The 23,218-nt window shown below is 39.1% G+C and overlaps 1 protein-coding gene across 2 annotated transcripts in view; it reads right to left on the bottom strand.

Moving 5' to 3' along the window:
• LOC124413339 (visual system homeobox 1-like) overlaps window positions 1–23,218 on the bottom strand; it is a 64,595-nt gene that overhangs the window by 32,689 nt on the left and 8,688 nt on the right. For both annotated transcript variants that reach the window (XM_046893866.1, XM_046893865.1), the window contains exon 2: window positions 18,059–18,100. In XM_046893866.1, the coding sequence (XP_046749822.1) occupies window positions 18,059–18,100 (42 nt within the window). The remainder of the gene's footprint in view (window positions 1–18,058; window positions 18,101–23,218) is intronic.

Raw genomic sequence — 23,218 nt, forward strand, 5'->3', positions numbered from 1 at the left:
TATAAACATACCCATATAAAGTGGAGAGTATAAGTGAGCTGACGAAATTAGATTTAGGTCTGCAGCGAGATTCTGGAGTGGTTTTAAAGGATCTTGAACAGATTCGGTTATAAGCTAATTGGGAAAAAGAAAAGACCAAGAGAAGAAAACGAAGAAGAATAATAAGAAAAGGAAGCTGCACTCGGATCGGGGAATCAATAATTCACATCTAATTATTTCAACAGAATTCAATTCAACACTCCCTCCTGCCAGTCTCAAGAGATGAAAATGCGTCTCTATACAGATTCGATGGATGGTTGTATGGACGAAAACACCAGCCGATCATTTCTCGTCGACATTTATTTGAGTAGACGTAATACAAGGATTGTGAAAAATTCAATGTTAATTATTAACCTCTTCCGATTGGTAGGTACAGCAATACCGACAACTCATTATGGATGCCTTAATTATGAATGCCTTCGAAAGTTTCAATAAATTTTAAATCATTTGAAAGGATGAATTTCGGTAACGTCTGAAGTCTGGCAATGGAAGAACGATCGAAAATGGTGTCCAGTGTCTTCCACAATTATTCGGCGATTAGTTACTATTTAACACCAACCGAATTCAATCGGTTCGAATTTCACCTGATCGGTGAATCCATCTACAAATATAAGTGCGACAAAATTTTTTTTTACAGCGATTTTTAATTTGATATACGCGTTTTTGAACGCCAAATCACTATTTCAAAACGGTAGCCTTGATTCAGAATTCGATGTCAATTTAGCGTAAATTATACCCCCACTAGGGAAACTAAACGCTAAGCGATGACGATCTAACAAAGTTCTTTATCTGGTCTGATAGTGAATAATCCAGTAGGTCTTCTACCGATTTTAGTCTTCGTCTTAGATAATGCGACAGCGAAGTTTAACGAAATATTAATTACGCTGCACTAAAGTTACAGTAGCTGATGCATGCTTCGCCCGGGAGACGTTGCACAGTGGTTTTAAAACCTTAACAGCTACTAATGTAAAGCCACCTCGGGTTCCTCGTTGCTCGTGTCTCGCTCTTGAGCACGGAAAACAAGCCGTGTTAGGCGAAGGGGTGTTGAGGGCCGCCATTGGCTATCCAGGGCTCCTTTATCGTCAGTTGCCAAGCAACGCGCACCACCACATCAGCCCGACGTTCACAACCGCCCGTCGCCCCGTCGACGGGGTGTACCGAGCTGCCTTAAAACTACCCCTGTTTCCGCGCGAGGGTGTTGTTGCTGCAGCGAGTCGCCAAGAGCCACCAGAGCTAGGCGATGTGTTAACCTGCGGGAATAAAGTAGTCTCTTCCGGAGCTCGGCAACGAGCCTAGGAGAACATGCATAAATATTTCAACATTTTTCACCCGCACTTCGTGCGGTTACTTGTAGGAAATTCTAGTAAAATGCGTATCGCCACGATAACTCTTGGAAATGACGTTACCGACTGAGTAATCTTTTGAATACGTAGCCACAATAGTTAGACGTGAAGATACTATTGTGACCCATGCCTTGTATGTTGCTTTTTTCGTAATAATAGAGAACAAAAGTTCACGTTAAAGGAATGGGTAAGAGTTTCTTTTCTTGCCCTAATCTCTCTAATAATAACGGTCGGAACTGCGTTAGAATTTCAAGAAAATACGGTACTATCGGTAACTATTCATTGTAACTATAGTTCCCAATACTTCATTACCTCGCCATTGCAACGTAAAATCTGTTCAGATAGTTTATTACATTTTTTCAGATAAATAAAGCATTACGTAGTTAACAATTGTTTAAAGCACCAACATCCGATTACATGAATAGTTACAAGTAAATGCACTAGTACGAGCGATTGTAATCAAAGAGAATAGTAACACGTATTTGATCTTCTGGTTATAGCTACAAAAATCTATTCTTATTTTAAGTCTAAGACGGAAATAGTTAAGGATCGTACAGTAACCACAACTGGAAATTTCTCTATCTGTCTCTATCTGTCAGTCTAGGAAACTCAAGGAATTAACACGCTAGTGTAAATTCCATCTTATATCCAATATTGGTGAAATTGCTGAATTATTGCAACCCAAGAAAATCGCATGAAAATTGGAATTTGTTTGCATGTAGATATCGTCAGAAATTTCTAATCATGGTTATTACACCGTCCTTAATTATTTTCGTTCACCGAGGTTTGACTTGTTTGACTTGAGTAAAGGTCAAGCTTATCATATCCCCCTGCATACAGGCAACAAAATCACAGAAAATTTCAACCCTCGATAAAACAGCAGGAAAACGTCGAGGAAAACTTTTTAACAAAGAGAATTTTTTCCGAATTAGTATCGCAGCGAAGGTTCTTTTGAGTAGCATGGATCAGTTATAGAATGAAGCGTGTTTCAAGTTTCTTTTCGGCTAATGTCTTGTTTCCGATTGGGAACGTCGAGGCGTGCATTTTTTTAATTTCGGGTAATGATCAACTCGTTTCACGGGACTTGTGAAAATGTCGGTGGGTGGAGTTGCAATGGAATCGAAAGATCAGAGGAAATGGACGGGCCTTCGCTCAGGCAAGATGGATCTCAATCGAACGCCTTTGTTTTGATCATCGCTCTCCAGTGGGTATGAAAATGTAAGAATTGAAACATGCGCCAAGAAACAGCGAGTCCTTAGTCGATTCTGCTCAGGCTCCCCCTCGTCGTTTTGCTAATGTCTCACTTCTCCTTAGCCTGCCTTATTTCTTGCTCGACAGTTTATACACTTCTTCACTTTCGCCAAAAGTCTGTATTCTGGATTTTTTTTCATATTTCTGTCGATTTAAATACAATCTTTATTGCACGGTATAAATTGACAAGCTTGGCTTATTCAATTTCGTTCGCTAATGACTACTAGATACTTCGTTATTCAGTCGGAGACGAGAGAATTATAGGTGCCGATAGAAGAATTACGAAGTCCTATTGAATATTAAATTATTTTTATCGACTTGACTGTAAAATTCCACTTCAATATAAACACAGTTGCAGCTGATAATCACTAACACAGTCTTCATATCTTTCTATTTATTTCCAAAATTAACTTTGCAATTAAAATAATCATTCAACCGCGACTAGAAACTCTTTATGGGCATATCGTTCCTCAACACTTCGAGCGACTTCATGACTCAGGATTTAAAAGCTCGGGGTCAAATCTTAAGATGGTCAAAATTCTTAACAATTCATCTTTCGTTAAGTCAACTAAATATTCCACCAGCTCCATATTCATCGTCTTTTCAAAACACTCGTCTGCATAAAGTATTGCCAGTTAAAAATTTACTACCGCAGTCTTTGATCAGCAGATTAATCATCGGTTCACGATCAGGCGTACAAAACACACATGGCTAGTATAGATTCAGCGTGAAAATTTCCCCCCCTGCAAACATAGACGCGCAAAGTGGGTGGCAGGCGCCATTTATGTCTAGCCTGTAGGACATAAGCATGCGGGGAGAAGCGAGGCGAGGACTCGCGGCGCATCTCGTCGGGGGTTGGAAGACTATTCGTGGCTCTCCCATGAGACGAGGGCCAGAGAGTCCTGGTGTGCGAAGCACTCCCGCGGGACGTCTTGGCACCACTTGTCCACATTAAACGGGTACTAATCCAGAAATTTAATTTGGAAATCTTTTCACCGAACACGATGCTCCGTCCCACCACCTCGTTCCACCTCCTCCCACGGCTCGAGATGTTTTAAACTTCGAGATTGAGTCTTTTTAGAGGGTAATTGAAAATTTTCTATGCTCAATTCAAACAGCGTTCGTACCATCCGCTGCTGAATGCCGCTCGCTTGCTGAATCCCGATTACGCCCATAAGGCCAGAGATACTTCGATCACAATTTTTTCAACCCTCTTTATAATGATGGTCAGGATCGTAATGGATTTCGGAACTCAGGGTGATACGAACTCGTTGCCGTGGGTCAGTGGCTTCGGAAAATCGAAACAGTTGCTGATTTTCGCAACTTTTCACCTTCTTCAAAGTACCTACAAGTTAATGTAACCTGTGATACCGTGATCTTTACAGAAATGGATTTAAACCGATAAGCATAGAATTTCGATGTCTTTATCGTGTAAATTCGACACACATAAAACACTGCGTGAAAATAATCTCTCATAACTTTGAAATTTGAATTGTAATAACGCAGATCACGTGGTTTTTACTCTAGATACTCAATTCAAGCTAGAAACATTTTTCAGACACATGACACTGTGATAGGAGAAAAATTTTTTTTGGTCACGTAACATCGCGTAACGATACGTCATTTTCGAATAGTTTAACTCTGAATTGGTCAGCTCCACAAGGGTTTGGAATCGGGGAAGGGGACGCAAGTACTCCGGTGACAATAATTCGCGCAACCCTTGAGCACGACAAACGTGTTATTTACCGATTCGATACGCAGCTATACTGCAGTCCCTTTTTCGTCACCCTGCATTCTGCTGACGTGAATTCGATATTACTACACCGAAAGACTCAACTCACCAACAAGCGAACGTTTTATCCTGTAGGAATCAACTTCCGACACTGATAAATATTTTCACTGTTAGCAGGCGAGAAAAAAGCGTTTCGGACAAAAACTGAACAACGTTTTTACTCATAATTATGACGCCACTACTGGTGGATTAGGTTAGGTTAGGTTAGGTTAGGTGCAATGCAAATTACTGGATGGTTAGGTACGATAATCGTAACACGTTGCTTCGTTCACGATCATTTCGGAACGTTTGTTTGAATTCCAATCTTAAAACTTTGCTGCATTTTTACTTCTAGTTAGAAAATTTCGTCATCTTTTTGTGATCAGAAAAGTGTATCGAATACTGACTGTTATGTTGGCTATACTATGAATTTTATTCTTCAAGCTTGTGTTCAGATCATGAAGATTGAGATTCGTGTGGTAACGTTCGACGAAGGCGTAGTACGTATGTACAATTTGGATGAAACGAGGGAGGGAATAAGTCGATACAAAACGGGGTGAAATCGTGACGGTGTAAAGCGTGGCGGACTCGACAAGCCGAGTTGAATTCACGGTAGGAAGTCAGCTTAGCAGTATTGCCACTCCATGGTATTAGCGCGAATTGCCTATAGACGTAGCCCCGGCTTGTCCCGAGGGATGTTTCGCTAGATTAGGGACCCCAAACCGTTTCCCTCCAGCGTGTAACACCGCCCAACATCGTGTAAAACACTTGTAGCAGACCAGCAGGTTAGGGGCTAAACTGCTAATGTTTCGCTCATGTTTTTGGGGTGAAATTAATTTACTTAATCCACTCGTCTGTACCCGCGTTACAACTCCGATGCTTAAACTTCATCATTGATTGGGTATTTTTGCCAATCTACTCGATTGGATGAACGACTGGCTTATTAAAAAATTCGTGACGATTTTCTACCCTCCTTTCCAACGTCTCTTATCGCAAAATTTATTTTGGTACGACTGCGACAATTGTTATTAGGACTTGAGTGAAAATATCATACGACCAATATTTGTTGGTACAATTGTGAGTCGCTGATTACGGAGTGAGAAAAAAAAATCAAAGCTGAAAAAGCTGGAAAGAAAAAGTATAAATAATAGCTTTGGGACAGAAGAGGGGGAAAGATAGACAGAAAGAATGAAGAAGAATAAAAAATGGATATCACAGGCGAAACCTGTGCAGTAGAAAAATCTTGGCTAGTTTTTTTGTCTGAGATTTCACACCTTCTAGAATAAAAAGGTGTTTCTCAATACAGCGTGTCTCAACTGGTTCTCTTCTACTCACTCCTGGAAGCCATATTGAAACCCGACGCCAGAAGAATGGTGTGAATATTATGATGGCCACGCATTCAAATGTCACGAAGGAACAATGAAAGAAGTGTTGATTGCCTGAAAACAAGTTTTTGCATCATTCTTTTTTATTTATTTTTGTTTTCTTAAACTCGGTCCGAGTCGGACTTTGTTTCCCGGTGTCCTTCCCCGTTATTCAGGTGCAATAGAATTTCAATGTCCAAGAAAGCGTCTAGCCTTAGGTACCTACAATATTTTTTTCGCCCCTTTTTTCGTTCTACCATTCTCTGTGTGTACTCTGCTAGCCATCCGGATACTCACACTTATCGTATTGCAGAGCTTTCCAGGTCGACTTTAAATCACTTTCGTCAGTCCAATATTAATTAAAGAATTTCAAGACATAATATCGATTATGTATACAGACAAATTTGACTTGAAGATGATGAATTTATAAATTGAGTGTTCCATGTAGGTCAAGAATTTTACAACTGGTAAACTGTTTACTGTTTTTTTACAGACTGTCCGAAGTTCCGATGATTTCTAAACTTTTAGTCTAGAAGTAGAATTCACAATTATTGGATTCTGCATTACCGTCAAGTGCAGAGTCTGCGAATGCGCATGCGCAGAATACTCGGATTTAAAAGTACTCTGCGCAAGCGCTGTCGCGGACAAATCTGACATTACGGGACCCTAACCTCAATTCCGTGCTTCGTGAAAAAACGCGTCACGTACTCCTGTCACATAAATAATCGTGTGCAACAAGGACACAAGGGTCCTTTCACCTTGCGTATTAGCAATATTCGTCGTTAGCTTGCAGAATCATACTCGCCTTCGGCTTTTTCACGTGTTCGCCTACGACTCGTATCGCACTCTGACGAGTTTGCCTGCTTGTTACACAATATTATAATCGCATTATCAATCCGTTCAATAACCAGAAAATATGGCAAATATCATTCGTAATTCCAGTAATAATAGCAACGCTGTTATTCTAACGATATCCATTCGACAAAAATTTTTCATCAAGTATAACAAATGAGATTTTCCCAGTGTAGGTACAAATAGTTCGGCAATAAGCCTCCGCAGGACTGCACAATGTGGATATTCGTTTAGGTCCTTCTGATCTCGCGGCTTCTGGTCTCTACGCGCGCTTCATGCCTTCGGAGAGAAGTTAATAGGGCCAGAGTATAGCGCTATAGCCTATAGCCATGGGCGTGTTAGGGCCAGGGCCATTAAGCTTAATGACATAATGAAGTAAATGGCTGTGCATGCCATGCCAGTCCTGTACGGCAGCCAACGCCACCGACTATAGCTTATAACCGACGCACCCCGCACAATATTCAGCATACCAGAAATTCCTCGCTGCTATCTACTCGCCTCTGCTGCCCACCGAAAGGGTTAGAAACACGCACACACGTCGCGTGTAACGCATCCCCATCGGCTTCGTTCGCTTAGTTATCACATATTAGGACTCCGTATCCGGCGATGGTTGCTTTCCTGCACCCCTTCGATCCGTGCAACAGTTTTCTTTTTCTTCTTTTCTTTTCGCGAATCGGGTAATTGCGAATTCTTCGGTTGCTCGGCTCCGGTATAGAGAATTGCCACGGCATGAACAAATTTTTTTTCTAAGACTGTCTGATGGTTGGGTAAAAATTAAGTAAAAAAGAAAAATTAAAGATGTTCCAAATCGATAATCCGACGTATCGAATACTGTACGTTAAGACTTGTTGAAAATTGCGCCGAATATCAAGTTTTTAATATACTTGATATACTCGCCGTTTCATACCCAAAAGTTCCATTGAATCGTCAAATTTTTGTTTGAATTTTTTCTGCGATATGGTCAAGTGGTTAGTCAATAATTGAAGGTATAAAATATTCTAATTGCCAACGTATAATACTTTGAAACGTGAAGCCTGTGCGGAAAAAATCATTTTTCAAAGTCGCACTTTTGTCGCAGAAATATTTTCACTTTTGCCTAAAATCTTGTCACGCTGGCGAGAAATTTGCGAAGAAGATGGAATACAAGAAAAATCATTCTTGTTTTAAAGTAGGAAAATAAATAGAAATTTAATACCTGACACGCGGTATCTTATAAAAATTTTACCACAGAGATAACCGAACAATTTTTTATAAGCACGAGTTCAAAAATCACCGAAATAGTTGTGAAAAGAGGTGGAAAAAGGAGAGAAATATAAATTTCGATTCTAACAAATTCTGTCAACTCGACATAAAAGTGCTGCGTCAGAGTTAATTCCCGACTAGTTAGCGGGGTTAAAACAAAACTTTTTTGCACGCATGGCTGATAATATTTCACGGTGTAGAACGTGTCGTTAAATTTATCATCATCCTAGCGCAGGAACTGACGCTAGGAAAATTGCAATCCTTGTTGCAATCACAACACTGGCCAATGTGCTCTGGTTTTCCATCAAAATCGAAGAGTTTAGCTTAGTCTGCTTCCTGAGATTTTTGCCGGATGGCAAGAGCACCGGAGCCACGAAGCAGTCAGTCTTGTTGTCAGGAAGAAGGTTCAGCTATGATCTATACTTAGGCCAGCATGTGCGAAGGTAACTCTAGCTGGCGCCAGCGGCAACTGCATGCTCTAGTAGGTAACGAAGTACCACCGCTGGTATATATATACAGAAATATTAAGTTACTTAGCAAACACCCTTCGTGTCAACACCTTCCTGAATGGGACCACGTGTTTTTCCCATTTAAGGAGCAAAAAGGAAGCGGGAAAGAAGCAGCAAAAAGGAAAAGAAAATACTTCTGCCTCTTGATCATTTTCCGACATATCTATATTCGACAAACTTATAATTGAGAGAGAAATCAACTTCGATAGAAAACTCAGGGTGTAACCATTAGTGGTGTAATTATATTATATTTACTTCGAAACTGACTGATCATCGTTTATTCTCATCCATTATTTATGCGTTCAACTGTAATTATTTTACTTTTGAAAAGAGCTAACAGCCAAATGCGTTAAACTTTTTTGTAAGAGGATAACTCGGTAGGATTTATTGTCTTTGATTTTCTGAACGTTGGTATGTTGACTCTGATTATAGCAGCTTTAGTTACATTGAAATTTCAACTACAATTAGTTAACTAATTATTGTTACTAACCATACTGTTGGTGGAAAAGTAAATAGTATTGTACCTTTTCTGTAACAATTGATCAAAAGTTCAGTTGAATTATATCGTCGCGTCTCGTTCTAACTATTTAGAATCAGTTGGCTTGATTTCTATCTATCTCTCTCTCCCTCTCTTGTAATTTATAATATCTTTTTCACTTTGATTCAGCAAGTAGTTCCATTCATCCAAATTTCAAAATAGTTATTTTCTCACTTATTTGACAAAAACTGCTCTAAAATCCAATGGCAATTGAAATAATGAAATTTTCTGTCCAGCACAACTATGATTAATAGTGATTACCGTGTCAATATTACCGATAAAAACCGTTCAAATTTATTCAATTTATCATTAAATTTTGTTTCGACTAGCAAAATTTTTTTCCAGTATGTGAATTAACCAAGTCTCTCACCTTTAACAATTCAGTCCAAATCTTAAATTAATTACCTGCATACATTTATTACGTCCGTAAATTTTTTTTATTGCTGGAGCAAAAAGCGTCCATTTCTTTCCTTTGTTATGAATTTATAAATTTTTTTCCAATCAAAAACACCTTGTTATTCTTATGCCATATAGAAGTAACTTTCAGACATTTGCGTAGTGCAAGTTTTATTCTTCGAATCGAATTGCTCAAAGTGTGTCTGCAGGACGTAAATGGAAATGTGTGTGAACGGTCGAAAGGCAATTAACAGAAAAAAAAGAAAGAAAAAGAAAAGAAAGTAAAAAAATAATAAAAAAATCAGAGTAAAAACGAAAAAATAACCCAACAGAGGACCGCGGTGATGTTTGCTATTTTGAATAAATTAGATTAAATCTCCATAAGATATCCATACCGAAGCGCGATAACGTGACGGGGAGGAAAAGCGCTTCATAAAACACCGGCGAACTCCTGTATCGGGCATTTAGCCATTTGTGTGTCGTGTTTAATCCGACGTCTCTTTGTTTCGATCCTCCTTTTTGTGAACTCTATTCCATGCACACTCTCTCGACTTCTGTTCTCCGCATCTGCAGATTCCTAAAGCATTTCCGCGGTAACTGCAGCAGCATGTGAAAAATTGCGTGTTTGGACCTTCTCCTGACGCTGTGCACTGCAGTGCATTATGCGAGTGCCTGAAAGTTATTCAGATGAAAATCGGTGTAAACTACCTTTTGGAGTAGAAGAGACAAGTGACAGTTGCAACTATGGAAGCAGGACTTGGAGCATGGTGTACTTTGAGTAACACAGTACCAGCGAATATTTTTATTTTTCAAAGAACACTGGAAAATCGTCGGAGTATTTCTACACAAAGGCCCTGTTAAAATATGAGCCTTTAATATTATTATTTAAAGGTAGCGATTCTCAATTTTTTATTTCCATTTAAATAGCATAGGAAATTTTTTTTCTGAACTTTGGAATTTTATTACTCGTAACCGAACCACTGTACTGTAATAAGCAACATAGATTTTTGTATGAAATTGAACGCTCCATAAAAAAAAGTTTCGTTTCGAAGTTATCAGGCCTCAACCACTGAATTGTTGAAAAAAATATTACGTCGTTGTTTCATTATTGTTTTAATATTGTTTTAATATTGTATTATTATTATATTATAACGTAATTATTTTCAGGCGAGCCGTTTCGAAGTTATGAAGCCTCAACCATTGAACTATTCAAAATAATATTATACCATTATTTTGAACAGTTCAATGGTTGAGGCTTGATAACTTCGAAACGGCTCGCCTTACACAAATCTTCATTCAAACCTTTTTTATGGAGCGTTCAGTTTCCTACAAAAATCTATCTTGCTTATTATTGTACAGTGATTAGTTTACGAGTAATAAAATTCCAAAGTTCATGGGAAAAAATTTTCCCATGCTATTTAAATGGAAATAAAAAATTAAGAATCGCTGACTTTAAATAACAATATTAAAGGCTCATATTTCAACAGTGTCTTTGTCTAGAAATACTTTGACGATTTTCCGATGTTTTTTGAAGAAAAAATAGTTGACTTTTTTTTAAATACTCTAACAACAGTGATTCAAAAAACTTGGAAGAAATGAAGAATGATTTTTTCCCCCGTATTTTGTGCATCTTCTTTTTTCATCACTTTTTTGCTTTATTTAACGTTTCGAGATGCCCTCTTCCGCTGAATAGAAGGCGCGGAAAGTCCCTTTGAAAAGGTGTGAATCTCCGCAGCAGCCCTCAAAAGGTGACAATGCTCACAATGCGCCACAATGCGACCGAACCTACAGTATAGGATAAACGTCGCGAATCCATCCATGCCGACGACGAAGCGACCCAAGTGCCGACCCTTTCCTCTACTCTCCTCTCCTCTCCTTTCCTTTCCTTTCCTCTCCTTTCCTCGGGTCTCACGTCACTCATTTACGCAGTGCTGGGTACCTTCACATCTACTTGCATGTGGCGACAAAATATCATTTTAAACATCCTGAAATACAAAGCGGAGAAATTTCATTGCCGTTTCAACAAGGCGGCCACGCCCACGATGTCAAAATATTTCCAAAAGGGTTGTACCCACCCCTGCAGACACTGAAAGGGTACAAAATTTCACCATAATAGATATTGAATGCGCCTATGTATACATATATATACGGACCTCGAGGCACATATGTATATGGAATATATATGCGCTGCATGTACACGCTTTTCATTGTGCGATTGTACTCGACCCGATATTATGGCGTACGCGCTTTTGAGGGCCATTGTTGTGACCAGCTGAGTCAAAATGGCCGACACTGTGACGTCACCGACAGCATGGGACTCCATGATATGCATGTATACCAACCACTACGCACACATTCACGTGTCCCCGCTGGTACATGACTCTATTTGACAGAAATCTGAATCCAGGCAGTCGCAGTCGCATCTTCTTCTTTCGTAACTCGATCGTCTTCCACACTTCAGACTGAACCTCAAAACTGTCCTGATGAAAAAGGGTTCACTATATTGACAAGCGGTGAAAAAAGGTACTCATTTTCCAGTCTTACACTGGAAGAATAGTAGCTTTCACGTGCGGACGTCGAGCGACTATAATTTTTTGTCGGTATAACATTTTCTGATCCTTCAATTCCCAAATTGACTCAAAAAAGGGAATTTTTATCCACAACAGTATTAGTACCACTTTTTCACAACGTCAGTAGATATCATCAACGAAGAATCCTTCGTCGAAAAACATCCTTAATCTCCAGGATATGTACATATATCGACGCATATTCACGAGTAAAAAATGTCAAGTAATTTATGATCTTTTCTCTCGTCCACATTCACAATTTTGACACAGAGGCTAAACGCGTTTCCACCATCGTAACTTCACCGCAGTCTTACGCTGTAACATCATCAGCAGCAGCTTAAGGGGTCATTGTTTTACCAGTGTACACTGTTCAACGTCACGTGTGCAACTTCGTCTCTGTCCTCCTAATTGAGATGTCAGTCACGATTCCTAGATTAGGGAGTGAAAATTGCGTTCACGCTACCTCGTTGTCACAACTTCACCGTTTCAATCTGTTATATAATATAACGTTAGACAGTCAACGGGCGAGAATTTTCCACGGCTGGTACTAATTCGTTAATGTTCCAACACACTGACGCGTGATTCTTGTCAGTAGGTAAGATTATAATGTTTCCTCTAGACAAGTTACAAGTTAGAGTCTTTTATCGAACGCATGTTAATATCCATTGTTATCAACTAGAGGACTGAACTCGTTACTTCATTAATGGTTTTCAGTTGCTCTGTGGCCTGGAAAGTTCTAGGTACTCTAATCCCAGCCCAGTTACAACACATACTAGAGATTATTTGGTGACATATCAAACGAAATAGTAATTCCACCCGAATACCAATATACTTATAGTCTCCAAAACGCCTATGCCACGAACTGATTGAAAACAAGACTGTAAATTAAGAAGTGAGTCGACATTTTGGAACGAGGATATCGAGATTGCATTGATGTTCAGTCTAGGCAATAACGTGGTGAGGAGAAGGGACAGAATCTTACAAATCCTGGGACACAACTGAATGGAAAAATTCTGGCTTGTACTTTGTAGTATCGGTGAAACGCAAAGTGAACGACGAAATGGGAAACTGCCTCAACGATCAAAGAGGAGCGTCTTGAGTTTCGTGTTTTCTACCACTAGATGGCGACTGCCGAAAGATTAATGTCCAGAGCCAAGGACTGACTGATTCGCGTTCTCTTGTCACGTGTTTCTCGAGAACAGCTAGCGTCAAAGATTTACTTTTTGGTTGCCACGGTTCCGAGGTACAGGAGCCCGGCTTCAGCCACCCCTGAACCGTGACAGCGTAAGTTCCGGCTGAAGCAGACGGCACTAAAGCGATCGTCGTGTTGGTTGGTTCGTGTGGCTCTCAAACCGCTGCTCCAGGCACTCACTGTTACTAATTAAGGGTGGCTTCAGTACGCGTGTTAATTCCTCATTAATATCTTTGTCACCTCCTCCGGTAACTACCTACCCCTACTCCTTTGCACCCTGCGCCGGCGGTTCTCTTTACCGTTTTTTTCACTCTCCCTTTCTTACATCACATATATATATATATATGTATATATCTATATACGTCACGTATCCCTGGCCGCCCCTCAATGAGCACGTGATACGTTGGTTGGTGCGGAAAAAAGGAGAATCGAATTCGAAATTACGCCGGGTTTTTATCGTAAAAAACTAGGCTTGTTACAACCAGTCAGATTTCTAGTTCTGGTTACAGTACGGTATTTGACTATTTTTATTTTTTACCATGACCGAAAAATGTGGTTCAGGGTTCAAAGTGAAAATGAGTTTTCTCGCAGCGACAAATCAACTTTTCTCAGTGTGCAAATCTTTGCCCGATATTCCAACATTCGGTTTCACTCTTTTCCACTAGATTGGAAAAATGTTAATTGGCTTCAACGTCTTTTGATCGTGACGCAACATTTACTAGATAGTTAGATAATAATAATGATAATAAGATACGAATTCATTTGTCACTTCCTTCGTTGCTTTTCTATTTTTTAAGTAATAAAATTACTGATAATTGAGATGAAGATTTTAACTAATCCTGCATCGAATAAAACGAAATACATTCTTATTTTGTGATTTTGTAAGTGATGGTTGTGATGCTTGCTAAACGATTTCCTGTATTTCTTACATTTAATTTACTAGAAACAAATATTTGAGTTGAAAAAGTGACAAAGGGAAATCGAGCCCTTACACTGATATCAAACCGTGAGGCGCGTTTCTCGTCGAAAATAAAACAAAGCATGTCGAGTTGGAATTTCCAGTGTACCTCGCCGCTAAAATGTTTCCGTCCATTTGGCTTGGAGCTCTAATTACCGGTTCTTCCTCCGCAGGACGGCGCTAAAATCCGTAACGCTATGACTGACGTAGTTACCACACGTATAAAATTATGAATATAACCGCTGTTGTTAGAAAATTTTCCGTGAAGACGTAATAATTGCAACTCGTTCACCGAAAAAATATTTCAAATTTTCTAGGCTAAATATGATAATTTTGATTAATTATTTTTAATCAATATTACGAAAAATTTTCTACATTGTTTATCAAGTTTTTGAGAACCTGATGTGACTTCAATTACTCAATTTTTCAAATTCAACGAGTTTTTCAGGCTCATAAAAAAACAAATTATGAAATAACAAGAGAGAGACTCTCGCACACTGATTGAAAGATGGATTCGCCGATACGGAGGATAAAAAAATTGTAGGTATCGTTTGCTTCTCAGGATTTCCGAATATAAGGTGTAATTTTACCACACGATCGATACGCACGATCCAGGGGCAGTGCTTTCCTTTCCACGAGAGGAAATTGGATCGTTAAGTAGTCGTCTGCCGGAACCTCAAAGACCGGTAGAGCTTGCAAGATACGGTTTGCAATCGGCGGTTCGTCCTTACCGTAAGGAAGGAATATTTCACGGCGAGTTGAATCGCCGAGTCTGCGAAGTTGTTAAGACAACCAATTCTCTCGGAAACATCTTGTTAGGAATACTTTGGCCTACAGTGGCGGGCGGGGCTGGAAATACGCTGCATGGATGAGTAAATCGTCCCCGAGGAAACTCTCCTCCACTTTGTCCTTGAAACTGATGCCGATGACTCGTTTTATTACACACGAATCCCGTCTTCATCCCCTGTTTCTACTCGAAGGAGAACCCCGATATAATTACCGGTTAACACGAGCAACCCACACGTTTTTCGTACATCGAAAAGTGAGAAATATTCGCGCGACCAGAATAGTTCCAGTTGTGGTTACGCAACAGTTTTTAATTAATTTTGTGTCTTATCGTGACCTGAAATAAAATTCTGCATTCAAAATGAGAATCTGATTTATAACCGTAAGAACCAAAAAATCTAGGATTTACTGTCGTGATTATTTTTCATTGCGTTCAATTGGATGATTATATTATTTTATAACAGTATCCCGTTATTTAATGTTTATGGAAAAATAAATTGACGTTAAATTATCAGTATAGTAACTGATATAATAAATTTTTGATAAATTTTTCGAGACAGGTGAATCAGAATCTTTATGATCTACGAATGATCCTAAGCTCATGATTCAGCAATAAATGAATTGTAATGGTTATGTGAAATCTAAATGAAGCGATTTGTGTAAAACTCGTTTAGGTAGGAATAAAATGAACTACATTTCATCAGAATCAGACAAGCAAAATGTCCATTTTTCTATTGAAATAAGAAAAACCCATAAAAAATATGTCATTTTTCTGACACAATAGTTAATAAACCTAAAGGACTGTTTACACTTAAAATTCGTTTCTCTGTCAGTGCAGAAATATTTTTGTAAGTTTTGTAGTGTTTCGTTATTCCGTTTTTCAAATACTTTTCTCGCCTGTTTTTAAATCTCATACACCCTTCGATGAGAGTATGGAAAACAATGAAATAGTCATTCACTCGTACCTCCCAATGTTGCAAACGCATCAACATATAGCGAATGTAGTGACAATTTTCAAAGTGCTTACAATCCTTTGAATTTATGCCGTCCAAATGAATCCCACATATATTAAGCCTCGGTTTTTCCGCAGCATCGATTTCTCACTGATCAATTCGACGGTGCGAAGGCGTTGAGTTAAAACGCGTGCGACAAAAAAGGGATGATGAACAATTCACTAGTGCCGCTCCCTACTTTTTTCTCTCGCCTTGAGTGTATAAACGGTTTAAAATTGAACCAGTAGCTGGGGAAGCTAGCTTCCGTGGAGCCCCTTCGTACCTTATCCAGACCTTCGTCTAGGCGTCAAGTCTATTCATCAGCTGCGGGAGGATAATTAGAGGCACGCTTAACCTGATTTGAAATGTTCAGAGTACTGAGAAGAATTTCGTTTCCTATAATTGGGAGAAAATTCTCGTAAAATGAATATCATCACAAGAGTGATTCAAAGATTGTTTACGCGATAAGAAAATGTCGTACAAGTGATTGTTTGGTTTGATTATTGCAGTTGTCAATGCAACATTTTATGATTAGCGAAACAGCTTCAGCTATATACTTGGGAAAGAGACAAACCCAGGAAATTTTCGACCTGGTATATTGTCGGGATTTGAATGGCGCTGAGGTGGCTCGAACCGATCATCGTTTAATAGGCAGTTTCCGAGGGTTTTCTCAACGAAAAATAGTCTCCGGTTTCCCTAAGAATCTCCAGTTACCAATATTAGCGTTTCAATGAACTGGGCGTACGTTCGCCTCGGAAATGTTTTGACAAGAAATTTAATATTCTTTTTCTACTTCTGGCAGAGGTCATCAGAAATCCTCGGCTCGTTCAGCAAATTGAATTCCCGCGTTTATTGTCTGCGATATTCTTCTCCCAGGAATACTAGTTTCAAAAATATCCAGACTGGTCGAAACACACGACAGGCTAACGGATCTTCGTCACACCAAAAATATAATTATCACCAAGAGGAAATTGACGTTTTTCGTTGGCATTTGATCGCATCTAAAATTTTAGGTTAGGTTTGGCTGAGTTAGGTTAGATTAGTATTTTCACTTGAAATTCACAGACAAAAGCAACTAATTTCTTCAACGATTAATATAATTGTGACACGAGCTAGCTGCAATGGATTGCCAAAAAGGCGTTAGGTTAGGTTAGGTTAGGTTAGGTCAAATTCGTATTTTCACGTGAAATTCACGGACAAAAGCAAGTAATTTCTCTAACGATTAATATAATCGCAAGACGAGCTAGCTGCGATGGCTTGCCAAAAAGGCGTTATTGATCTGCATCTGTGCACTAACCTGCAACCCTCTAACGTGCTTCGCCAGACACGCTGCACTGACAGTCACTCATGTACCAAAGCGCGCCGATTATAATAGTAATAATTCCGAACCTGTCAGCCGATATTTGAAACAACGTTACTTGCGGGGCGGCGGGAAAAGAACTTAATGGTTTGGAAATGCCGAAGTCATTGCCTCCCTACTTCGTGTATGAATATCAAATGAGCACGCGGGACCATCTATGACGTCATTATCGCTTATCCACCCTCGCTCTCCGTCTGCTGCGTAAATAGAATTCCTGCATATGTGTATTACGTGACGTTTGTGTTGAAAAATCAGAAAATCATCTGCAGAAGTAAAGCGTGATTTTTATCAACACTCCTCGATTACGCGCTCATTTCTTCGGCATGTCGTGTGGGATTTGAGATGGGGAAGTTAATTAGCTTGGCTGAAGGTGCGGGGTCCTTTCAATTGTTTTTTTTTCTCTCTCTCTTCCGTTGATTCGGTTTGTTGTTCTTTGTTCTTATACCAGACGGCGAGAGACAGGATTGAGAGAACGCCTAACTTCTAATCTTCACGGTGCATTTCCGCAGAGGATAGTTCTAATTAATCTGACGAAACATTGTTTAAATTCACGAATCACAATTCCAGGTTTTCAGCAAGGTGATGAATGATTCTTAGTGTAGAGTCTAGTCCATTCTATAAGTGCCTGGTCAAATCAACGCGATTTCGGCAGTCCAAACTGTGACCCTGAATTGCTTCAGAAAATGGCTGTCGTCACACGAGTCAATTTCGAAATTGGATTAGATCGCAAAAGGAATGAGACAATTCCTACAGCTCTTACATATAATCGAAAGATAGATCAGCATTTTCAAGTATTTTGGAAAATTTATGCCATAGCTTGTTTATTCTAATAACAAAGATGACGAGGCGTCTATCCATAAATTAGTATCTACTTAGTAGAATGTTAAAATTAGCTTACCTGAACTCGTGTTAGAAAAGGCGTTCTTCAGCTGGGAGAATCCTGAAAAATGAAAACAGAGAAGAAAACTGTATAATAGCGTCCATAGTGTAAATCAAATAACTTATTACTAGCAAACCAGCACGCCCAGGTGTGAAATCCATTCGCACATTTTGTGTTGGTTGAAAAAAAACCTCCGCGAGTAAAGGACCAGTGAATGACAACGCCTTAAGCACACGTCATAAGCTTTGTTTCGCTAGTTCGTCTCGAGTGACGTGGGTCAGACGAGGAAACAGCCCTGCAAACAGCTTCGTGTCGCCTAGACAAACACTTGCAGTATATTTCTATTTTCCGTTTGCCATTTTCCCTCTACGAGCCCCTTGAAAAACTTTTCTCTTTAATTGAGAAAAAATTGAATATAACTATATCAAGTTTTTTCTATTCAATTTGATTGCTATTTTTACAAAAAATTGAAATATTCATCTACGAAACTTTTTTTCTTTATTTCTTACCAAAAATCATACATTTTTCTGTTACGATAAAAAGTGATGCTTTATTTAATTGTCAAGGAGTTTTGTAGCGTGAAACAAAAATAGAAATTTCTCTCGGTACTCGTACTCAAAGATTTTCCTTCTCCCTGGATTAATTTATAGAAAACAATGTGGAAGCCATGGTCTCATGGAAGCAAAGAACGCGCTCGCTCGCTCACTCACTCGCCGCGTTGCTGTGCAGCCCCATTTTAAGATACGGGCTCGTTAAAGTCGTTTGGGGTGGCTTCTCTCCCTCTTCCTCTCTGCCGGTCTTTTTCGCCTTCTCTCTCCCTCTCCCCGCGGCTCTATCGCTCTATCTTCCCACCGGTTTTCCCCCTTGCAGCCAAACTTTCTCAGAAGGCAAGGAATCTTTTTCAACCCCTGTTTTTCTCTGGCTTTTCCCTCCCCACGGGTCTTGGAACGCTACGACTTTATTAGAAAATGGCCGAGCTAAAACGTCTTAATACTCAGGCACTGGTTTCACCATTCAATTTAAAGAAAGACTGGATAAAAGGGCTCCCTGAAACTTCTGCTATATACGGGGACGAAGCAGTTCGCATTATTCGCTGGAGAAATACTACAAGAGCACAATATACTTACTACCGATAGGGTAGGATATCCTTTTAGCTCAGCTAAATAATCACCGATAACACGTGGATCAATATCTCTGCAAATACCTTTGGAAATCGAATCGAAACGTATTCGTAGAAAGTTTTTGCAAATTAGAATTCATGTTACAAAAAAACAAAAAGCAACAACTCCAACCTTGTTCTGATTTCAAATGAATTAACAAGCTGGGATTATTTTAACCAATTTTCAAGCTATTTCTATATTTCTGACTGTCAATTGGTTTCCGAAATTGGTCTAAAAAAAAAAAAGTGTTAATCCATCATCTTTATATATGTTGTATACATAATACATCGGTTACTTTTCTTGACCGAAGTAATTTTTCGGTAGATTAAATTAAAAATTTTCTCAGAGGATAAAAAGGAACGAAGAGAAAATGTATAGATAATTCTTGAACACGATCAGCACGGAAGTACGGAACTGAATGGCGTAAAAAAATACCGGATCTGATTTCCGGTGAATGTGGGGATTTTCATCCCTGAGTATAATGCATCATACCTACACTCGGACTGTTCACTTGGTTCGCGCCTGTCTCGAAATAGCGGTAATTTTTTGCCTCTGTTAGAGGGATAGAGAAAAAAAAAAAAGAAGATAAAAGGAGAGGAAAAACGAAAAAATGAATAAAGAAATATTTCCCCGGTACCTACAGGGCTGAAATATAAACCGCAATTATAACTGCATGCGAGAAGAGGGGATTTCAGATTTTTTGAAAAATGCACATAATAAAGGCGTGCCCATTGCACGTTTCACCAATTGTGAGTGAAATACCACTTCCTAGTTCTCCGGTTACTCTAGTGCCGGGGAGTATTTTGACAAGATCTTATTGTCGAGGGGGGCTAAGCCCTATTGAACCTATTATGACCCTATTAGTATTATACCGGGATTTGCGGTTATTCCTTGAAAGGTCCTTTCTGGAGGAAAGGAGGCGTGCTGCCTGGCCACGGGCCCTCTTACCTTTTCACGCGACGTGCGCCCCTAACCTACATATATATATATGTATACACATAATATACTTTATACACAGGTGTGTGCCTTACCCACGTGTCGGGTGCTCCTTAAACCGCGTTCAAACATCGGCTGGATTTAGTCGAGGAAGCCGATCGACTCTGCATTTATCACGTGAGAAGTTAACATTTTAGGTACTTGAAGTTCACTCATTAAGGAAATTAAACCTCGTTTTTTACAGGTACGTTATATCCTACGGCTACAGGACTTGGTCTCATTTTTTTTTTTTTTTTACGCAAAACTAGGTTTTTTCGTTATCCTGAAAAATCAAGACAGATGAAGACGTTTAAGAAAGAAAACTTTTTTTCATCCGATTTTCAACGTTTTCCAATAAAAATTATTTCGAAAGATTCTGACAATTAGTGTACAAGATTTTTCTTTTTTTTCATAACGATCTTATCATTTTCTCGTGACTTGAACGCTTGAATTTATTCTTGAAACGATCTAACCGATGCTTTTTTCAAGATCTGCGATTTCCTGCGTGCGGAGGAATTTCATCAGAAGTTTATTCCGTCCTAACCGTGGATCCAAAGAATTCTGCGTAGAGAAATTTTTATTAGACTTGTATTTTTATTAGACGATAATCACGAATCTCGTTGCGCGCTGAAAATTTTTCTATCAAAGCTAAATTCGAGGCGGCATTGAACGGCCATAAATTGTCTGCTACTTATACACGGAAGCAATTAACGAGGAGTAGCAATTGAGCGCATGAGTAATCGAGATTCGCGAATGCTGCTGCAGATGCGTGTGCACGCGTGTGCAGAAAGCGGCGACGGGGCGGCTTTCGGTAGATGTTCGAGGTGTGAATTGCACGTATGGAACGCCAAGGACTCTCAGCTAGGGACAATTGAGGTGTTGGACTGGAAATTGTTCTGCTGATTTCACCGACTTACTCTCAGCTCTTCGTTCGCGTTCAGCCTCACAGACATGGCGTATAGCCTGCTTTGTTCATCTAAACCGAAAGTACATACCCTCTTTACGATTATTCATCCAACGGAGATACGAATAAGCGCATGAATTCCTTCCTTACTTATTAATTTAATTTTTTTTTTTTTCAAACTTTTTCTCTAATTTTTCATTAATCACTTGTTAACGAGCAACGATTTTTATTCGTTCGAAAAAGAGAGGAGAAAAAATTTGTCGGATGAATTAATGTAGTTCTTTTGCTTTTTTTCTTTTTTTTTTTTTTTGCATAACTTCTACGTTTCGTTGACTAAATTTAGTTCGATTTATCCGAAATAAATAGATAGAAATTAAATTACTTTCATTTGTACTCTCGCTCAAGTTTGTCGCAGGTTCATTCACAGCTGAAGACTCAGTTGCTTCAAGCAATCCATTTTTCTGGATCAAATTTGACAAAAGAAAGATACTTTCTTGGAGTTTCGAAGATATTTCTATTTCGATGTAGAATGTAAATCTGACTGCCAATCTTTCCCGTTAACTCTGGTGTTTAGTGAATTAACGTATCGACAGAGTATAACCCGGAAACGAACTAACATAATCGAGCATTCTAAATGGGACGCATTGAGAAGAAAAAAAATAACACCATTACCTAACTTCAGGACGACTTTTTCAGAAGTTGAGCTTTAGAAATAAGCGGTTTTTTTTTTTTTTTAATATCTTTTCCACGGTTTACCGAATTTCAAATCCTGAGGTTGTGAAATAACGATATGGTGGTATATTTAAGAGGCTAATCGTCAATCTGGCCCAAATAAAATCCCAAAAGAGTTCATTTAACGGCGAATAATATTCACAATTAATAATAGGCTATTACATCCCTTCACATTCATTGGCATTGTCCATAGATGGTTGGTTATTTAAAGAGACCATTTCACCCACATGTGAGTTTAACTTGTTCGTCGAATCTTAGCCCAACTATTTAGCATTCAGGTCACAAGACGATATTTACTGAAAATTCGCAAGTTCGCGATGTTCGATGCTTTCCACATCCACACACGTCTGAGGAACACAGTCTGAATACCAGATTTTTACCTGTACCGTAATTCCTCCTTCCAAGAGCCAGAAGCCATAACGAGAGTGTGAGATTTTTGGTTGCATCGGTTTTTGGAAAATTCACGAACGCAAGAGCAGCTCGAGAAGCAGGGCATCGAAGGCTGAGCTAATCTCGAGGCGCACTCGGGCATCCGGGTAATAACCCCAGTTCCACCCCTGCAAGTCTCCGTCCCATTACGTGCATTCGTGTCAAACACCCGTTTACTCGCTTGCGTACAAGCGCTCAGTCTGTACGCACCCTAGCGCATCAAGTAGTGACGCGATGCCGACTCGAGAGCGCAAAGGAAGCCTCATCGCTTCCAGTGCCAGTGCAGAAAGGAAGGAGGCTCAACAATTCTTTCTTGCAACAAAATATTTTTTTCAACGCCCGACTCTTTCGATCAGAAGCAAAGTAATCGAGGCTTTGATTGGTATGGAACAGTGCGAAACGAAGAAAAAAAAATGAGGAATAAATCACGTTTTTTAATAACGTATATATATATGAGTTGATTCGTGAAAAATATTTCTCTTCTGAATCAAATGCAATTTTGCTGATTTCTTCGTGTCAAATAAAGAAGAGTAAATGAGATGTTAGGATGTATAATTGTGTATGAAATAAGAGTCGTAAGATAAGTTGTAAAGTGTTGCAAACTTTTCTTTTTTCTATTGAATTGAATTGAATTGAATTTCAACCAACTTTCATTTTATTGTTAGTGATACTTTTCGCTGGAAAATATTGTTTAAAATCCAATTACCACGGAATGTTTTGATTTTCAAAATTCAAATTGTTCTACAAGATATGCGGGTTAACTTTTCGTCAAATTCAAAACTCGAGAGTCACAAAGATTTTATCGAATTGTAGGCGATTTTTCAATCGTTCTAAAATACTTTGATTTATTTCAAAAGATTTCAACTGATTTTAGTCGATTTTATGTTACTTTCGATCTTCTATCTTTCACCTGACGATTTCGGTGACTATCCGAAATTCAAAAAAGTCATAGGTTTCTAAAAGATGTCACGATATTTC

The sequence above is a fragment of the Diprion similis genome, chromosome 12, assembly GCF_021155765.1.
Source record: "Diprion similis isolate iyDipSimi1 chromosome 12, iyDipSimi1.1, whole genome shotgun sequence".
NCBI classification, from domain to species: domain Eukaryota; kingdom Metazoa; phylum Arthropoda; class Insecta; order Hymenoptera; family Diprionidae; genus Diprion; species Diprion similis.